Source organism: Tachysurus vachellii, chromosome 26 (assembly GCF_030014155.1).
Source record: "Tachysurus vachellii isolate PV-2020 chromosome 26, HZAU_Pvac_v1, whole genome shotgun sequence".
Classification (NCBI taxonomy): Eukaryota; Metazoa; Chordata; class Actinopteri; order Siluriformes; family Bagridae; genus Tachysurus; species Tachysurus vachellii.
The window spans coordinates 9,209,887-9,229,309 of NC_083485.1; the positions used below are offsets into that span (position 1 = coordinate 9,209,887).

The window sequence follows — 19,423 nt, forward strand, 5'->3', positions numbered from 1 at the left end:
AAGCTTCAGCATATTTTATCTTGGTTGCATTGTGAACAGATGCATACAATTCAATTACATCTAGAGGTTTTAATCAACATGTGGAACAGGGTTCTTTAAGGCGTTTTCAAAACAGTTTGTACAGTTAAGGGTTCAGGGCCCGTTATAAAGGATTCTAGATTATTAGTTATAAGGTTCAAAAAGAACCTTAAGTTATTCTACTAGATTAACAATCAAGGTCTGACCTTTAATTATGAGTGTCATTTTTCATGAAAATAATTTCTGTACTTTGTTTCTGACATATTGCTCATTTTCCCAGATTGAATTACTAATTTGTTGTTCTTGTTGTCTCAAGCACTCAGCCATTGTGATCATTGAGAGTTTGTGAACCATATGAAGTTTTATACACAGCAGTCTACAGAAGGTTAACACTAAATAGATGGTGTGGTGGTGCAGTGGGGAGCATTGCTGACTCAGGCTTGGGTTACTTTCTGTGTGGAGATTTCTTGATTGATCTTCCAACGTCCATGTTTGTTTTCTCCAAGTTCTGTAGTGTTTATTCCACCTATCATTAGTAGATGGGTTTGCTAGGATAAATTTCTCCTAGATATGGATGTGTGTGTGCATTGTGGCCTGCAGACTGGCGTTCCATGCAGAGTGTATTCCTTCCTCATTAACAGTGTTCCTGGGATCGGCTCTGGTTCATCTGCAACCCTGACCAGCTTAAAGTGGTTCCTGAAAGTGGTTTGTGAGTAAAGTTCAAAGCTGGAGTAGTTGATCACAATATGCATATGTTCAAGTGTCCTATTAACCAAAACAAATTCTCTGACTATTTCCAAACCCTATATTATATTTAAAACCATATTAATAAGATATCTTATGTGACGAAGAAAAATGAAAATCCATTTATATATCACACAGACAGTAAAAACGAATGACAAGGGATGGAGCGCACATACACTAACCTATTGACTAACACATTCCAACCACTAACGTATCAGCCAGTCATGTGGCAGCCATCTAATGCATTTAAACAAACAAACAGATAAATAAATCATGCAAATGCAGAACAAGAGCTTCAGTTCATTTTCACAAGCTTGATCTCTGTGACTTTGATCATAGTATAGATATTGGTACTAGAAGGGCTAATTTGGGTTTTTTTCAGAAACCTCCTAATGTTTTAACACGCAAATCTCTAGAGTTTGCACAGAATGGTGTGAAAAAACAACAACAACAACAACAAAACACAAAACAAATCAAAAACCATAAAAAAAAAACAAAAAAAGCCAACTAGCACAGTCTCACTAAAACCGTACAGCTGAAGACTGGAAAAAGGCCAGTTTACTTGAGTCTGTGCCCATGATAGCTTCATATTCTTGTTGGCTTCCAAGAGTGGAGCCTGATGTTTTCTGCTGTTGTAGCTCATCCACTGCATGTTTCGATATCAGAGTAATGTAAAAGCTTATATAACAGCCACCAAAACTCATTTTAAACATTCTGATGACAAAAAAACACCAATATAAATAATATTGCAACCTTAGATCACATTGTGCCGTGCTAAATTGTATGTCAATATAAAATATCCATATATGGTGTGACGTTTATTTTACTTACTAGTGTGGTAGAATAATGTTTGGCATGTTTCAAGTGTATAGTAAGGTTATCTTTATTCTCACCACTTTCCACATGGCTGCAAGAGCGCGCGAACACGCGAAGTGGGAGGGAAGCCGCATCATTACTCACGGGTTGCGCGTTACAGTGGTGTCGCGAGCAGAGAGCTGTAGCCAATCAGCGCAACCGAAGACCTTCCACAAAAGCTCCGGTGACAGGGACTCGCTGTTTACACATGACCTGCGCGCATAAAGCCGGCGCACGCGGAAGGACGCTTGCGCATCCAGGCTAAAGAAGGGAATGGATCGAACGCTCGCAAGCAACATTTTAGTTCGTCTAAGTTATTCGGATTATTCTTGAAAGCCCTGATTAAAAAAAAGCTTTAAGTGGTTCATTTCCCCTATACATATTGCGTCCTGTCCATCCTGCCCATCCGAAGACATCTAGCATTTTGCATGCAGCCATGTTTTTATTCAAAAGGGTTGTGCTTTTTGTGAACGTTTTACTTGTGAGTTGCAAACTTGCGCGCTCTATGCAGAGTCAGCTGTGCGAACCTGTCAGGGTGGATAATCATGACTATGCAAATAACAACTTCGTCGGCTCTGAAATGAGCGCACCGCCGAAAAAAGAGGCTTTCCAAATAAGTGCGTTTGGGCAGGATTTTGTGCTCGACTTGCACATGGATTCTAGCTTCATCGCACCCACGTTTTCCACGTTGGGCATGCCACTTAGCTCCGAGCGCGCGGACCTGCGGCGCTGTTTCTACGCTGGCACCGTGAATTCGGATCCACTCTCTTACGCGGCTCTCAGCCTGTGCGACGGCCTGCGTGGCGCGTTTGGCTACGACGGCTGGGAGTATTTTGTCAGTCCTGCAACTGACGATCCAGTGTCTTTGGGTGCGCGCCGGAGCGTGGAGAGCGCGCATCTACTGCGGCGACGCGCCAACGCCGAGCTTGGACTCAACGTCACGGCGCGATGTGGAGTGGACGGTGGCCCAACTCCAGACGTCGCACGCTTCCTGGAAAAGTTTAAACGCTCCGAAGAAGCCAATGCAGGTGATAAAACCACCGTACAGAGGAGTCGGCTCAAGCGATTCGCATCGGTGCCCCGGTACGTGGAGACACTTGTAGTGGCTGACGAATCCATGGCCAATTTCCACGCTGATGATCTGAGGCATTACGTGCTTACACTCATGGCAGTCGCGTCTCGACTCTACAAACATCCAAGCATTATGAACCCCATTAACATCGTGGTGGTCAAGTTCCTGGTGATTACCGACGAGGATAAAGGGCCCAAGGTGACCAGTAACGCAGCCATGACCTTGCGCAATTTCTGCACGTGGCAAAAGAGGATGAACAAGAACAGCGACAAGCATCCGGAGTATTGGGACACCGCCATCCTGTTCACCAAAGAGGTGAGGCAAATTTGTACTGAACGGATACTAGCAGTCATGTCAGTTGGTGTGTAATCATTTTGTGAACTTGCTTCCTATATGTGACTTAATATCACCTTTGAACTATTCTTTAAGTTCATGCATTACATTGAGTGAAAAACTCCAACAAATAATCTAGTTTGAGTCCATCTAGTTTCAGTCAAGAAAGAAACATCAAAACTAAATCCAGTCTAATCAAGTGAGTATTTTCTCTGTTGCACAATGTTGTATAAATGGACACAAACACCAGCCTAATCTCCTGTCCTCCAGGGTCAACCTTTAGGTTAATGACATTCTATTAAGGGTCACTTATCAATGCAGGTTAGTACCCCTGTTGGGAACTGACTGTTGAACTGATTGTACACCTTTAGGGACACAAAATACCAATATATCATGTGTTAGAACTGAATGTACTTTATATATTATGCATGCTCCACTTTTCAGATATGTGTACAGGACAGCCATTAAGCATATGTTCATATGGCTGCTCATTCATATCTATGCCTGTTTGCATGCACAGCAGTGTTCAAGACGTCAATCTCTTCAGTTTTTGTATTGAAGCAAACACATGCTTTGCACTGATTCACCCTTAACAAACCCAAACTGGAGTCAGCATTCAGTGTCAGCTGTTGCTCAGGAACGCCCACATGTGCGGGCACTCAGCCAGTCCTTCACACACCAAAGTTTTTCCCCTAACTGAGTGCCTGAGTCACACGTGGCCTGAGTAGATTTCTTTATCGTTGAGAGACAGCAAAGTGTCAGAGCCCAGGTGCAGATAGTTCCTTCCTTCTTTTTTCTATTAGTGGCACTCATTGCCGTTTGAAGACAAAGCCATTTTTGTTTCAAGAAATCATTTTTGGTCCATAAAGGAGAGAGACACTATTGATTAGTAGTGTGAGCTTATGTATATAAACATGGATCCAAAGTTCAGTGGATAGTCTAGCTAGTTCAGGCTTTCAAATCTGTACAATCTGGTGAGACATTACTCCAGGAACGACTTAAACAGAAATTGACGAGAGCCAAGATTTGGCTCCTCTGAGAACTCCAACATGCAATCTGATACACTGCACTTTTCACACACTAGTTAATGCCTTATGTCATTCCTGTGACGTTAAAGGAAAACTTATGTTATAACTTTTTCATTTACATTTTCATAATTTTCTCCACATAGAAATCAAGACTTTATATAAAAGTGTAAATATATTGATCATAATACAGTCAAGCAAATAAGTTTCTGGCTTATTGACTGTGTACAAGTAGGGGAATCTGGCTTTTGTATAAAAAATAAGAAGAAATGTCCTTTCTAGGGGATCATCTTGGAACCACACTTCCAGCTGGGAATGATCTGATACCTCCTCTCCTATGTCTCCTTTGCCCATTCACCCATCTCCTTAGAAAAAGCCTGTTTTCCATTACCTAAGAGCAAGAGAGAGGAAGAGAGACCCCTAAATCCCACCTTGTCAAGGCCCACCTGCTGTAGAAGCCCTTTCCAGCTGCAGCATGGGGAAAGTCACTCTCTGGGGCTCTGCAACATTTCTTCCGTTATTCCCATTTTTCCACCAGCACTTTTAGAACAACATCCTTTCTCAGATTCGTCTACGCTCTTCAGCCAGTGTAGAGTGTGATTTCTTTTATTGGCCGTTTGCAAGCACTGCAACTTCTACATAATTTAGTAAATTTTATCAGGTTAAAATGAACTGTGACAATTTCTGTCTGTAGCTACCACTTAGATCCATTTAAGACATGAGCGAAGGGAGGTGAGTGTATCTGGAATGAAGGCCTCTGATCATTCCCAGCTGGGTCTGTGGTTAAGGGAGAATCTAACACAGCACTGCTCACTATTCCTGCTTGGTGATCCCTGTTTTGTAGGGTGGGATCTCTCCAGAAACAGTGTAGTGATAACTGCTACAGAAAGTGGATGCTTTTTTCAAACAATTCATACTTAAGTAATTTCTCCATGTGCATGTAGTGCACTTGGAACAGTTATGACTTGTAAAAAACTGACTGTTTATTTTCCAGAAGCAGTGTTTTTCCATAGCTGAGATAAACGCATATTTGTAAAGTTTGTAAAAGTTCCGAGTGCTGAATAATTAGCACAGTGTAAACTAAGCTTAGCTGGCACATTGAAACACTTTCACAGAAAACACTTTCTTTTAGATTTGCCAGCATTCTTCATATAATCTATTACTAGTATTGTATAATAAGGGGGATTTCCATAGAGATTCTTTGACCCTGTTGGAGCGTGATGTAAAAAACATGGGGAATATGTCATCTTACCATTTCAGTGGTGACTCACAACAGATTTATTAAGCTCCAGAACCCATTTAAGTAGAAGGCAATGAGCTCAGAGGACTCAATTTATGTCATATTTGCAGGAGTATGTTCCTTTTTAAGCAGTCTTTTTATTAGCATTAGAGTAATAGGGGCATTATTTGGACGCGTGTTCAGGCAGATGCAAGTGCACTGTGTAACGGACGAAAAACAAACAAAAAACTGTGACCAAAAACCAAGAACCATAAACCTTAACTGTGACTATAAGCCATAATGGCATTGTCTGTGTGGTAGGTAGGGTGGGAGATGGTTCTTGGTAAGTCCAGAGCCACCTAAAAATGTCCTGAGCGTGCCCATGGTACAGTATCTCGACATTTGCTTGTGGCTCAACACCCTAGTGCTTCTTGAATAGTAAATAATCCACTTGCACTAAATTAGGTCAGGAAAGAAAAAAATCATCCCTTCTATTCAGTTGTAGCGGTGATAGCGAGCTTTCACCAGATCCTTTAGAGAAGTGGTGGAGGAAGAGTGGCATTAAAAAAACCACAAGAATTCAACTGACCTCAGCTTAGCGTTACTCACTGGCCCTTAACCACACAGGTTAAAGGAGCATTCACCCACAACTTGTTGCATAAACTTTTCATGTTAACTTGAGCACATCCTGTTAAACCTAGACAGGCATCCACTTCTAAATAGGATGGTGTATAGTTTATTTTATGAGTGTAATACGTCATCAAGCACTTGTCTGCTGTGAAAGTGAACATTTCATTTCTGGGTAGCCTGAAACTGTCATATTTCTCCATGGCACTGACAGCTCCCCTAACCGCACACCGCCGCAAGGCATCATATTCTTTAGTAATCGAATTAAGTTCCCATTTTGAACTGTTTTGTGTATACTTGTTACTAGGCTCAATGTGACTCATTTAGACATGAATTTAGAATTGAAGGAAATACTCCGGCGTGGGCAGAAGAAAAAATACGGGAAGCGCAGAGGCACTTACACCCTTCCTTCTAAGGATGTCTAGCCATGATTTTACCCATTAAGGGATTTCATGGCGTCATAAGCTGACAATTATAACCTAATAAATTCAAAAAATTAATCTAAATCCTCATTTCCACAAGATTTATTGATATGTACCCATAAAGCCCAGTTTGCCATATAGCTCTTAATTGTTTCAGCACTGTTGGTGTACAACAATAGTAGTAATATCTACTATACCACATCTATTGTGTAGGTACAGTATGCAACTTCTACAAAACTCCCCAAAGCCATTAGACACTGATTTTCAGAAGGAATTTTTGATTTCGTTAACAGCTAACGGTGCTAACGGTGCTAACAGAGCTAACAGTGCAGCTCCTCACCATTCACACACGAGGAAGCAGAACGAAGTACTGGGTTACAGTTACAAAACATACACTTGTTACATAAAAGGGAAAAAAAAGGCTTTTCTTCTTTCCTTCCTTAAATCCTCTCTGTCCTGAGATTTTGGTAATAACCGTCGTCCCTCTCACATACCCACATATGCTTTGGTTTTCAGCGGTCAACAACTGCAGCTCACAAACAGTTTGTCACACTGATTTGGGATCTCACTCCTTAATGACTGACCATACCTTAAAATTGCTAATCCAGCAACATATCAGCACTCGTGAAACAAATCTCTGTCTATCTTTAATTTAGAGCATGCTGTGAAATCCGACTTTCTCTGGATAAAGACTTCTACTGTTTTCAGATGCGTCATTGCTAATACTAACTATAATATTTTTATCTAGTCTACATTATTATGCATCGTAAATGTTATTTTCCTTGAAGTTTGGGAATATCACTACAGGATATATAATCAGTGTGGTAAAGTGACTACAGAAAATACAAATGTGTTCTAAAATTTGTGGTAGCAAAATATAGGTCAGCTGAAAACGTCTTTTCCTTGGCCTACAGCACTGCATTTTATTGCAAGTGTTACCTCATGTAGCCCTGAAACTCAAGAGAATCTTTAACTGTGCATCTGGAATATCTCCTGGTGAATCAAAAGCACTTAAGAGAATCCACGAACAAATGCATGCCTTTTTAAAGATTATTTTGGTCATTGCATCAGCAATGCTATGCTACTCATGTATCAAGGATGACCCTTTTGGTAGTCTCATCGTTTTAGTAATCCCATTTGCATGACCTTGGGGCCTTTCTGCAGACTGGGATGCAAGATTACATTACTTATGTGTTTGTGATTATTCACTTGTATACAACAATTACAGTAAGTGTGGTCCACTATTTTCATTGGTTGTGCAGAATTCCAATATTTCTATATTTTCGACTTATCACTTGCGGCCATCATCAGTGGACATGGCAAACGACATCATCAGTGGACATGGCAAACGACATCATCATTGGACATGATACTTTTCAGGAATATAATATTTGGCTTAAAATCTATAGCACTCACCCTGCTGGCTCGTGTCTGCAGCAAATCACAGCTGTGCCGACATTCAGCATAACCACATGAGTGCGACTTCAATATTGCTTCAATACCTAACCGTTTGGTCGCAAGTCACAAGAAGGCAGTCATTTAACTTCAATTTTTTTTTGTTTGAGATCTTTTCCCCATATTGTTTTTCTTTAAGCATTGTTTCATTCACCTGTAACATTCTAAAGAAAATAAGTTCTATTTTAAATGTGACAGAATGTGCAGATTTAAAAAAAAAAACAATTCCACTGGAATATCTCTGAATATACTCTCACCAGCCACTATTAGGAACACCGTACTAATACTGGGAAGGACCATCGTTTGTTATCAGAACAACCTTATTTGTTCATAACCTCAAGGGCACGGCCGGCACGAGACTTGAACCCACAACCTTAGGGTTAGGAGTCAGACGCTCTAACCATTAGGCCACGACTTCCCCCGAGTCCCCACGGTGCAGATTGGATATGTTTCCTTTCCATTATTTTTATGATGTTCCTAATAAACTGGCTTGTAAGTGTACGTTTATATTTTCTGGAACCTGACTTTTAGATATACAAACAATCTTCCAATTATCCACGCTCAAGGTTTCGATCTAATTTCTCAAGTTGATTTGATTCTCATTATGTGATGCAGGATCTGTGTGGAGCTTCCACGTGTGACACTCTGGGCATGGCGGATGTTGGCACAATGTGTGACCCAAAAAGGAGCTGCTCAGTGATCGAAGATGATGGCTTGCCATCTGCATTTACCACTGCTCACGAGCTTGGTTAGTATACAAGCCTACTGTCTACAAATGTGTGCTGAATATCCAAAGAACAAGTAGGTATATAAGTTATATATAAGTTTATGGCTCATCTGTAGATACTTGAGAAACAGCCAAGGTAAGATGATGAGCTCTATTTCGAAGTTGATTATTTTCATGCAGGAAGCTCCAACTCGGTAAAGTTTACGAGGCCAGTTGAGGAAATGAAGGAGAGTTGCTAGATGTGCTGGAGGTACAGTACTAGAGGCAGCATGATTCACATAACTGTGGCTTGATTGACATGATAATTACTTGAGAGCAGCAATGTTATTGAAAAAAAATCAGAACTGGTTTATTCGAGGTTTCCAGATAATTCAGACTCAACTGGCACAGGAAAAGGAACGCAAAATTCTCTTTTTTTGTTTTTTTTACAGGCCATGTATTTAACATGCCCCATGATAATGTGAAGGCATGTGAGGATGTATTCGGAAAGCTTCAGGACAATCATATGATGTCACCGACACTGATCCGGATAAACCGCACCAGCCCATGGTCACCATGCAGTGCTGCAATCATAACAGACTTCCTGGACAGTGGACACGGTAAGTCAGAACAGCACAGGTTATCTGTTCATATATCTATTTACAGAAACATTTATAGACCTCTGTAGTAATATTCCTGGACATAAATGGACATAAAACACAAAAATTTGGATGTTGCTAATGGTGACCCAAACCTTCTGTAATTAGTCCTGATATACGTGTGTTTATAAAAGCTACATACATGTCAGTACCCATTTAACATATTCAGTGAATTTGAATATACAGGAATAACTAGAGTTTGGGACATTTGGCTTATTGGACATTTGACTATAATTGTAACTTTGCCAAAGTTAGAAATCACTGAGCCTGGTGGTTACCATAAAACCATGTATACAGTAAAAAAAAAAAAGAAAATCCAAAGTTCATGTCCTTCTACTGTAGCTATTTGCAGCCTATGTTTACATTAATAGTGATGGATGATGTTTACATTAATCTACACGTTCCAAATTGGTAAAGTGCACATACTCGTATCATACAGAAATATGCATTAAAGTGTTCCTTAATGCATACAACGTGGTCAGGGCGGCATATATATGCCATGCTAACCAAAGCAAAATCTGCCTCTGGGGAAATGGCAGTTGATGTTCCACAAAGTCGTTGAAGTGTTTTACAGGCAGACATCCAGACCACTTCACTGAGATTAGACAGGCTTTAGAACACACAGCCCAGTGTGGTCTGGCTGTCATAGGATTATAGGTAAAACAAGATCCTGTGTTCAGACAGATGTTTGGGTCAGATTTCACTCCCGTAATGGCAAAAACCTTTATACGACATAACTGTACAGGTTTCTGATGTCAGCAATGCATGTTAGAAACAGAAATAATAAAAAAAATAAATTGCATTAGTTTGCATTTATTCATTGCAGGATATCCTTCACACACTCTTTCAAACCCAGGAGTATATTAAGAGGGAATATGTAGCTTCCTCCTTCCTAAAAACATGCCAGCATATGGAATGGCTATGCTAAATTGTTCCTAGGTGTGAATGAGTGTGAATGTGTGTGCATTATAGTGTCTTATACAGACTACGAGACTCTCTGCATCCACCTCGATTCGAACAGGATGTAATGCCGACTGAAGATGAACAAATAAATAAAAAAAATGTCACGGTGCAAAGACAAATACACAGTTAATAACACAAGCACAAAATAAGATATATGGTCAAGGTGCTATCGTGTGTGTGGATGTGAAATATTCTTTTGACTAGGCAGAGAGAGAAACAGCATTGTAAAAAACAGTTCAATGTGGCGTTCGTGGCCAAGAACAAGCAGCACAGATGATGGAAAAAAATGAGAGGATTTAATCCTTTCCTTTTTTTTAATTCTGTTAAAATAAATCTTCCCTGTTAACAAAGTAACAAACAGAGCTCTCTATTATTAAGAGGCATATAAACCAAGTAAATTCGGTGACATTTTAATAATAATATACAGTCGTATGATTTTGTATGTATGTTGCAATATGTTATGCTGATGTTTAGTCTCCGATCGCATGAGTTTCCTCAAAGAGGCAGATGTCACTGTCGAGTACACACACACACACACACACACACACACACACACACACACACACACACTACAAGTATAGAAAGGAAAAATACAAACAGTGCTGAAGTGTTTGTGTGCTTTACTGATTAGACAGTTTACAATTGGAGCTTTGGGTTCCCCAGACTCTCACAGACTAATACATCTCTCAGACTTCATCATTTAAACAAACACATACAGATGTGATGAATCTAAAAATGAGTCAAACAAATCTTAAAGTTCTATGTCATTTGGTCAAACTTCTCTCTCAGATAATATCAACAGCGTTAGTGAATAATGCTTGGTATGAAAAAAAAAATCACAATCCTGTTTATGTTAATTGGGGCATATACAGTATAACGTATCCAAAGCTATACTTATTTCCCATTAAATGTTGAGAGGACAAAGTAATCTTTTTAATAAACTTTAGAATTCTGACATGACTTAATAGGATTTTCCATCCTAAAGTTTACTTTGATTAAAAAATCAAAAGAACAACATGAAATAAAACACAAAGTTTAAAAAGTTATGGAACTCAACAGCCCAGATAACATTTCCAGAAATCATCCATGACACCATGTTGTCATTAAACCCTACAGGTGATTGCTTATTGGATCAGCCTGAGAAACCCTTGACGCTACCTGACGTTCTTCCTGGAGCGTCATATGGTCTAGAGAAGCAGTGTGAACTGTCATTTGGAGCTGGTTCGAAGCCATGTCCACTAATGCAGGCACCCTGTCAGCGGCTGTGGTGTACAGGCAAGACCCGAGGTCAGCCTGTCTGTCAGACACGCCACTTTCCCTGGGCAGATGGCACAGCGTGTGGCGAGGGCTTGCTGTGTATGCGCGGGGTTTGCATAGAGACACACGAGGTCACCAGGCCAAAGGTGAGTCAAGCGACAACACACGGACATATACTGTACACACAGTAATGAACTGTACACTGTATATAAACATAGTAATGCATTGTATACCGTACATCAACCCACTAATGCACTGCATACTGCACATAACCACACAACATAAAGTTTCTTCAGTGTTTGGTCATGATAAGCTACCAGATCAGCTTCACTATGCCTTGGATGAATTTCTACAAATCTGGAACTGTACTCTAGGGACAAAAAAACCTTCTCTCAAAAGCTATTCCCTTTATTAGTCCAAAATCTCCCATAGATGTTGAACTGGTGGCTGTTCAAAGATGGCTAACACATGACTGCCGTTATTTACATCTCACCAAATCTTTCAGTGAGCTCTCGTCCCCTGTGAACGTGGACAAGTTCGTCCTGAAAAATCGCAATCCAATTTGGATAAAAATGCAATTTAGCCAAATAGTTAGTTAGTTTGCAGACATCATGTAATATATACTGTAAGAGATGGGAAAGAGTGGGAAAGCTAGATTAAAAAGTGATGGAACCTGATAGAGTCGAAATTGGGAAAAGATAAGAAAAAGAATTTAAAGAACATGTTAGAATGGATAAGAACGTGGTAAAATAGCGTGTTGACATATTATGCATACACTATATGGCCAGAAGTTTATTAAAACCTGACTCAGATGTCAGTCAAACCGAACATTTAGTCCCTCCATTTATTTGGGAGAGATTTTAGTGGGAATTTTTGGTCCATTCAGCCACAAGACCATTAATGAGGCCAAGCACTAATGTCAGTGAAAAGGCCTGGGGCACAGTAAATGTTTTAGTTCATTCCAATGGCTTTTTCAGTGAGGTTGAGTTCTTCCACTCCAACCTTAGCAAATCATGACTTGGACAAATCAGAAATAAATTAGTTCCAGTGAAGAGAAATTGTAATGCTACAGTATCCAAAGACATTTTAGAAAATTGTGTGATACCAACTTTTTGGGGAGGAACTACATATAGGTGTCATGGTCATGTGTCAACATACCTTGGACACATGGCCATATAGTGTATTTGAAGGAGAATCATGCTGATGTGCATAAATGTGACCTTAGCACAAAAAAAGGACTTTGCCTGCTCTTACATGTTTAGCAGCAGAAACAGCTGTATGTTTTTCCCACCAACATACTGTAACAGATTGAAACAATCTTATCATATTGTGTATATGTTGAAGATTTCATACACCTTATGATCACACTTTATACTCTGTTGACATGGATTAGTCATTGTTTACATGCAGGCTAAATGCACTTTTATGGGCATCTTTTATGATGCAAAGCAACACTTCTCATCTTACACCGCATTCTGATCAACTGACAATTTGACTCTTTCTCTCTCTCTCTCTCTCTCTCTCTCTCTCTCTCTCTCTCTCTCTCTCTCGTCTTGTTCCCTAGGTGGATGGAAAGTGGGGTAAATGGGGGACATTTGGGCCTTGCTCCAGGACATGTGGTGGTGGAGTGCAGCTGGCAAAGAGAGAGTGCAATAATCCGGTTCCAGACAATGGGGGCAAATACTGCCAAGGAGTAAGGGTGAAGTACCGGTCCTGCAACCTCACACCATGCCCAGACACAGGCAAGCACTTTTTAATGCATCTCAAGCAGCTTTAAATCTTCTCAATATATTATATTTCTGTCTTTCGATTGTACCTGTCCAGCAATAAATTCCATTTGAGTTTTCTTTGCTTTGAATTTTTTCCAGTCATGATCAGTTGCCTGGTAACAGACAGCACTTAGGAACTGCCATTTGTTTGGTTTTTAGAAAGAACTATATCTCTTCTTTTCTTACATGTATTTCACACAGGGAAGAGTTACAGAGAGGAGCAGTGTGAGGCTTTCAATGGCTTCAGTCTGAACACCAACCGCCTGGCACCCTCTGTGGTGTGGGTCCCAAAGTACTCGGGCGTCTCTCCTAAAGACCAGTGTAAACTGATATGCAGGGCAAATGGCACAGGCTACTTCTATGTCCTTGCTCCCAAGGTGAGAAATACAGGCTTATTATTAATTTCATTCTTAACATTCCCTGGTTTACATGGTAAAAAGTCTGGAAGCCTTAAATAGATGAACTACATTGGATGTGGGTGGAAGAACCAAAAGAAACCACATCTGTGTTTCATTGTAGATGTTTTGAAGGACACATTTCATGGCTCTAAAATTCGAAACTTTTCTCTTATGTGTTTTAAATGTTTTTTGTTTTGTTTTTTGTTTTTTTTTAAATTTACATATAAAACTCTAGAGCTATAACTATTTTTGTAAGAAAGCATTGAAATAATTAGTACAGGAATATTTTGTAAATGTAGATAAGTGACAGAAAACATTGACTGGGGTGAATGTTGAAGGTTATGACCGTCCAGTGATTGCCTTGTGTTTCTCATAGCTGTCACTGTGGATGGAGAAAAAAGAATTAGGGAAAAGATAGTAAGAGACAAGAGGTTAATCTGGGGGTGAGATACAGAGGTGTGGCTTGAGCCTCCACAGAATCACGAGGCATAGCAGGACTAGGCAGTTACTCTCTCACAAACATAAACCACAAAATACAGCGCCTGAGAAAGAATGCAGAAAATAAGTCATTTATTAAAGTAAAAGCCGTGTTCCATGTTACGTTACTGCTCCTTATAGATTTAGAAACTGTATAATCAGCATTATACTATATAGTAACACTCATTAAGCACACAGTCTTTTCTGCTGTTTATTTGTAGGTTGTAGATGGGACTCCATGTTCTCCTGATTCTTCAGGAGTCTGTGTTCAGGGCAAATGTAGCAAAGCAGGCTGTGACGGTAAACTTGGCTCCAGCAAGAAGTTTGACAAGTGTGGCGTCTGTGGAGGAGACAATAAGAGCTGCAAGAAGATATCTGGCCTCTTCACGAAACCCATGTAAGTTCCCGTAAAGAAGCATTTAAAGTTATGTTTGTAGCCTGTGTTCCGATCATATTTGCTGATATTCCTTAGAAGTCAAATGTCATGTGGTTAATGTAGGTCAAAAAATGTCCAGATCATGAACATGCCTTCACATGTTTCTGTCCTTACAATTTACAACAAACATTGAGACAGGAAATATTTTAGACAGGAACGTTTATAAAATACAGGCCAAACTAAAAGTCCTAAATGAAATTGTGGTACAAAACAAAGACAAATCACATTCCTTCATATTGGCTTTATCTTAATTTCATAATTTCTTAGCAAACTAAAGAGCACTAATTTGTGTGTGCAGTCTTATAAATAGTGTGTAAAATCAGCAGTTTTGTTAAAACCCTAATCTTATTTTCTTCCACCTTTTTCTCTTAGTCACGGCTACAACTTTGTCGTCATGCTGCCAGTGGGTGCATCCAATATTGACATCCGCCAGCGTGGCTATAAGGGAATGGTAAATGATGACAACTACTTGGCTGTCAAGAACAGCCGAGGCGAGTACCTTCTTAATGGTAACTACGTAGTGTCAGCGGTGGAGCGGGACATCCTAGTGCGTGGCAGCCTCTTGCGCTACAGCGGCACCAGTGGCCAATCAGAGACACTGCAGGCTGTAAGACCACTGGGGGAAGCTTTAACAGTGGAGGTGCTGTCTGTGGGCCACTTAACACCTCCACGCATCCGCTATTCCTTCTATATCAAACGAGAATCCAAGGAGGACAAGGTGTTAAAGAAGGAGGGCAGGACTCTGGCAGAAAACAGCATTCTCATTGAGGAGGGAGAACTTGGCAAAGAAGCTGATCCCCTCAATAAAAAGATTTCCCCTCCCTATGTCAAGGAGGCTCCACCTCCTGGGAAGTGGGTGGCTACTGGGTGGGACGGGTGCTCGGTGACCTGTGGAAATGGTCTCCAGAGGAGATTGGTACAATGTCTAAGAGGAGATGGAGCTCCTGGAATGGACTGTGATCCAGTCAAAAGGCCCAGTGCATTACGGGCTTGTGGTGATCCATGCCCAGTATGGCATATAGGTGACTGGTCCTCCTGTTCCAAGACCTGTGGCAAAGGCTTCAAACGACGGCCACTCCGCTGTGCCACAGAGATGGGTATGGTGCTTCCCAGGGATCACTGCGGGAGCATTAAAAAGCCACAAGAGTTAGACTTTTGTTCGTTAAAACCCTGCCAATGATTCCTTTTCCCACAGTACTTTACCTTTCATGTTATCTCCTTTCATGGACTTTTCACTTTGATAAATGATATACTCAACAAACGAAGAACATTTAAAAGTTAAACGATCTGGAACTTTATTTGTTCTGGTGCATCTTGTGTTTTTTTTTTTTGTCTTGCCTGCAAAAGGGAAGAGACATGAAGAAAAAAAAACTTATAAAACAGAGAGAAACAATACCTTGTAAAGCAATATTGCCATATAGGCTAACTTAAATGGCGATCATCTTTCAGGCTTAAACATTCCACAGAGTTGAAAAAGTAGCACAGAAATCGCCCTTGTACTGCATGTCCTCCTTAGATCCCTCTTGTGTTAATGCCTCACAAGGTTTCAGAGTGTCTGGAGAGAGACTGAGTTCAAGTTTCATCTAGAGTATGGTTTACTTCTTTGATCATTTACCATTATGATTTGAAAACATGAATTATTTCTGTTGTCTATTTAAATATTCCTGGCATAAAAAAAAAAAACATTGAGAGAATGCCAGAGCACTGGAGCAGCAGAAATTTGTTGATTCTATCCAAGCCCTTATTTTGTTCTGTCAATTCATAGCTATTTCTTAGTGACTAGAACTTTCAAGCCTTTTAAAGTAAGGTATGGGATCACTAAATGGTGATAGACATACAGAAAAGCTAAAGAAAAATATTCCAACTGAATCGGTTATATTTCAATATTAGCATATTAACCTTTCTCCTAAATGTCAAAATTAGGTCATCTATTTTTCTATAGTTCAGGGTGAGACAGTTAGTGTCCAGGCCCATAATGTCCAGCTCTGTTCATTCTTCAAACTGTGCCTCAAAGACAGTTTTTCTTTTTATTTTTTTTATCTCATTTAGTCAACATCTCATTCGTTTTTATTTTATCCTCTCTTTCCAGTGAGACAGAGGTGCAGCTGCTATAATCAAGCCCTGTCTGGTACAGTAACTAAGTTATTATTATAGCAAAGACTTTTGATGGCTTATGCCACAAGGCACACTTTTGTGCCGGATGCCAACCTGGTAAACTGTTTTTTTTTTTTGTACACAGTGTAAATTCATGTAATGCATAATACAGTGAAAAGATAACAAGATGCGTGTGAGGTTCTTTGGAGTGACCATATTGTCCATCTAAAAGATGGCTCCTATGTGACTTGGAATGTTTTATCCATTTTTTTTTCTTTTGCACTTTAGTACAGCAAAAGAGTTCAACGTCCTGCATGGGCTGCCTTGTATACCATGTATACATCCATCTAGCTGTGCACAAATAAATCCTGTAAATACCTTTCTATTTTATGTATTTTTTTACGCTGGCATTTTGAATTGTCATGACTTTAAGGTATTTATTCCAAATAAAACATGTACTAACGAGATGCTTTATCACACTGCTTCCTGTGTGTTTTCTCCTGTGTGAAATATATTTTAAGACTTACCTCATGGGCTCAAAACCAGAAGCGATTACTAGGTGATGAGTCTTCAGCTTAACATCTTGACACAATTGTATGGTGGCTTTTCTTACACCAAGAACAATAGATTATATGCCATGTGCTGGAAAAAACTCACATCACTTTAAGGGTCCCTGTGTGGGACACATTGTGCTTTTTTCTGTATCATTTTCCATTTACAGTAGTTTCCTTCAGCATTCCCATGAATCAGGAACTGAGACTGTTCAAAGGCTACTCCTTGACTGGAAGGAAAGAGGAAGGGAGGGAGTGATGGAAAGTGAGAGAAAGATCATGTGGACCAAATTTCAAGCCATAGAATGCAGCCGCTCTTTGCTCACTATCTCAGGCCTTATAAGGCAGTGAGACTTCATTAGGGTATATATAGCCATTGGGCTGAAAAAAAAGAAAAAAAAAAAACAGCGTTAAGCCTGAACATTATGTGTAGTGGAACATTATTGGATTGGAAGTATTACTTATCCACCAAAAGCACTGTAATATCAGATGCCAAAAATGTTTTATATCAGCAAACATACTTAAGATTGGATGGAAATATTGGAAAAAATACAGCTAGAACAGATGCTGGATTTCTTTCTTTCAACCGTATCTGCGATTTTCTTTGCTTTTCGCATGCTATCATACTTCCTGAGTGCTTTTTATTGCTAGCGCTAACAGTAATCTATGTTTGCTTTAAACTGATATCAATAAACTGCAGATATTCTCTGTGAACCATCTTTAGTGACTGCTTTATCCTAGTGAGGGTCAGAATGGATCCAGGGATGTGTGGCAGAAAAACACCCTAAATGGGATGCCAGTCCAGTGCAAATAGCCAATCTGAAACCAGGAACAACACAAACTGTAACCCAAGTTTAGGTTCCAACTTGCTGTGCAGCAGCAATGCTACCCAATGCATTGCACCCCTGTAAACAGTTCGAAAAGACTGTTAAAAGACAAGACCCATGTAAAACATAGATCCTCACTGAACACATTTTCGAATCTGTATCTAGTTTTAGAGACTAAACTTATAATACTAGCGAGTCAGAGCTACAAGCCAGGTAAGTCATTTACATCTGTGATCTCATCTGTGGGCTCCCTCAGGAAGATGAAGGGTAGGGGTGGTGGTGCTCTTTACCCCATTTGGTGCAATTTGCCTCACTTCTTTCTCATAACATCCCTTTCTTTCTTTATTTCCCTGCCATGTTACTCATATCCTGAGACAATGTGAAACAAGGTAGAAATTGCCAATGTGCCTGCCAGCGAAGACAGGATAGAAGGGTGGGTGTTGGTGGTGGTGGTGTGTGAAGGCAGAGAATCGCTAGGGGAATAAAGGGGAAATACAAGCTCACTCTTCTTGGTTTGTGTCATATTTCCTCTTTCACCATTATCTGTACACACATTTCTTTTAATCCTCCTAGATTTTAAGGTTTACTGTACAAAAAGTGGAAAGAGCTCTGTCAAAGGACAAAAGAATAACCACTATAGGCTGGACTAAAAGATCAGATGCAGTAGTAGTCTATACTCCCAACCAGTTAAGACCACCATATTCTACTATATATTATACTATACTAAATAACAATATGCTAAAGAAGGAACACATAACACATTACATATTGGGTAACAAGTACACCTCCATATGCTAAATTCAGTTTGGACGTCCTCAAGAGATTTCAAATTTTGTCTATGTAACACCACAAATTATTGATCTGTACCCAATATATACTGTACAACCTCCAGCCACTGGAGCAGTTAGCAGAGATAGAGCAATGGTAAACCTTAAAATATGGTGAACATTTAGAGTGTGTTTCTATTCTTTCTTGAAAGTCAACCAGGGCATTTAACAAAGAGTGCTACATGTGGGTACCGTTTGGGTGGCCAAACCCTGATGACATTTTTTTGTCATTTCGTCTCGCTTTTATTGTAACCCTATCTCTTTATAAAGCACATGGAGCATATAAGCTTACTAATGAAGCTCAAATCACAGGTCCAGAAATCCTGGGTTTCTAATGGCAGTATTTGGTACAATTTGATTTGGAAAATTGCACAGAGGAAGTAAGCTTGACGCAAAGGAGCCGGAAGTCTCACGAGTTCACTTGACTCACTTGATTACTTAATTGGTGGAAAGGTATGACTCACATATATAGGAAATGCCTCACCATTCCCAAAAACACTTGATATGGTCATTTCCTTTATTTAAAACTTTCCTTTCTAGTATTTCTTTATATTATGTGCTATTTTGATGAGGGATTTCCCCTTGGGTTCTTTGATTTGACTGTGCATATATAAATTACATTGTAAATTACATTACATCTTAAAAGTGTGTGCCAAGAATACGTTTCTTTACCATGTGGTTTATGATGG

At 39.8% G+C, this 19,423-nt stretch overlaps 1 protein-coding gene across 1 annotated transcript; it reads left to right on the forward strand.

The window, feature by feature from the left end:
- Positions 1-1,753: 1,753 nt before the first annotated feature.
- On the forward strand, positions 1,754-17,006 carry adamts15a (ADAM metallopeptidase with thrombospondin type 1 motif, 15a). Its single transcript, XM_060862665.1, has 8 exons — positions 1,754-3,004; positions 8,386-8,518; positions 8,929-9,096; positions 11,215-11,501; positions 12,920-13,097; positions 13,326-13,501; positions 14,221-14,396; positions 14,808-17,006. Exons 1-8 carry the CDS (start codon positions 2,054-2,056, stop codon positions 15,613-15,615), a joined length of 2,877 nt encoding a protein of 958 aa, XP_060718648.1. The 5' UTR covers positions 1,754-2,053; the 3' UTR covers positions 15,616-17,006.
- Positions 17,007-19,423: the final 2,417 nt, after the last annotated feature.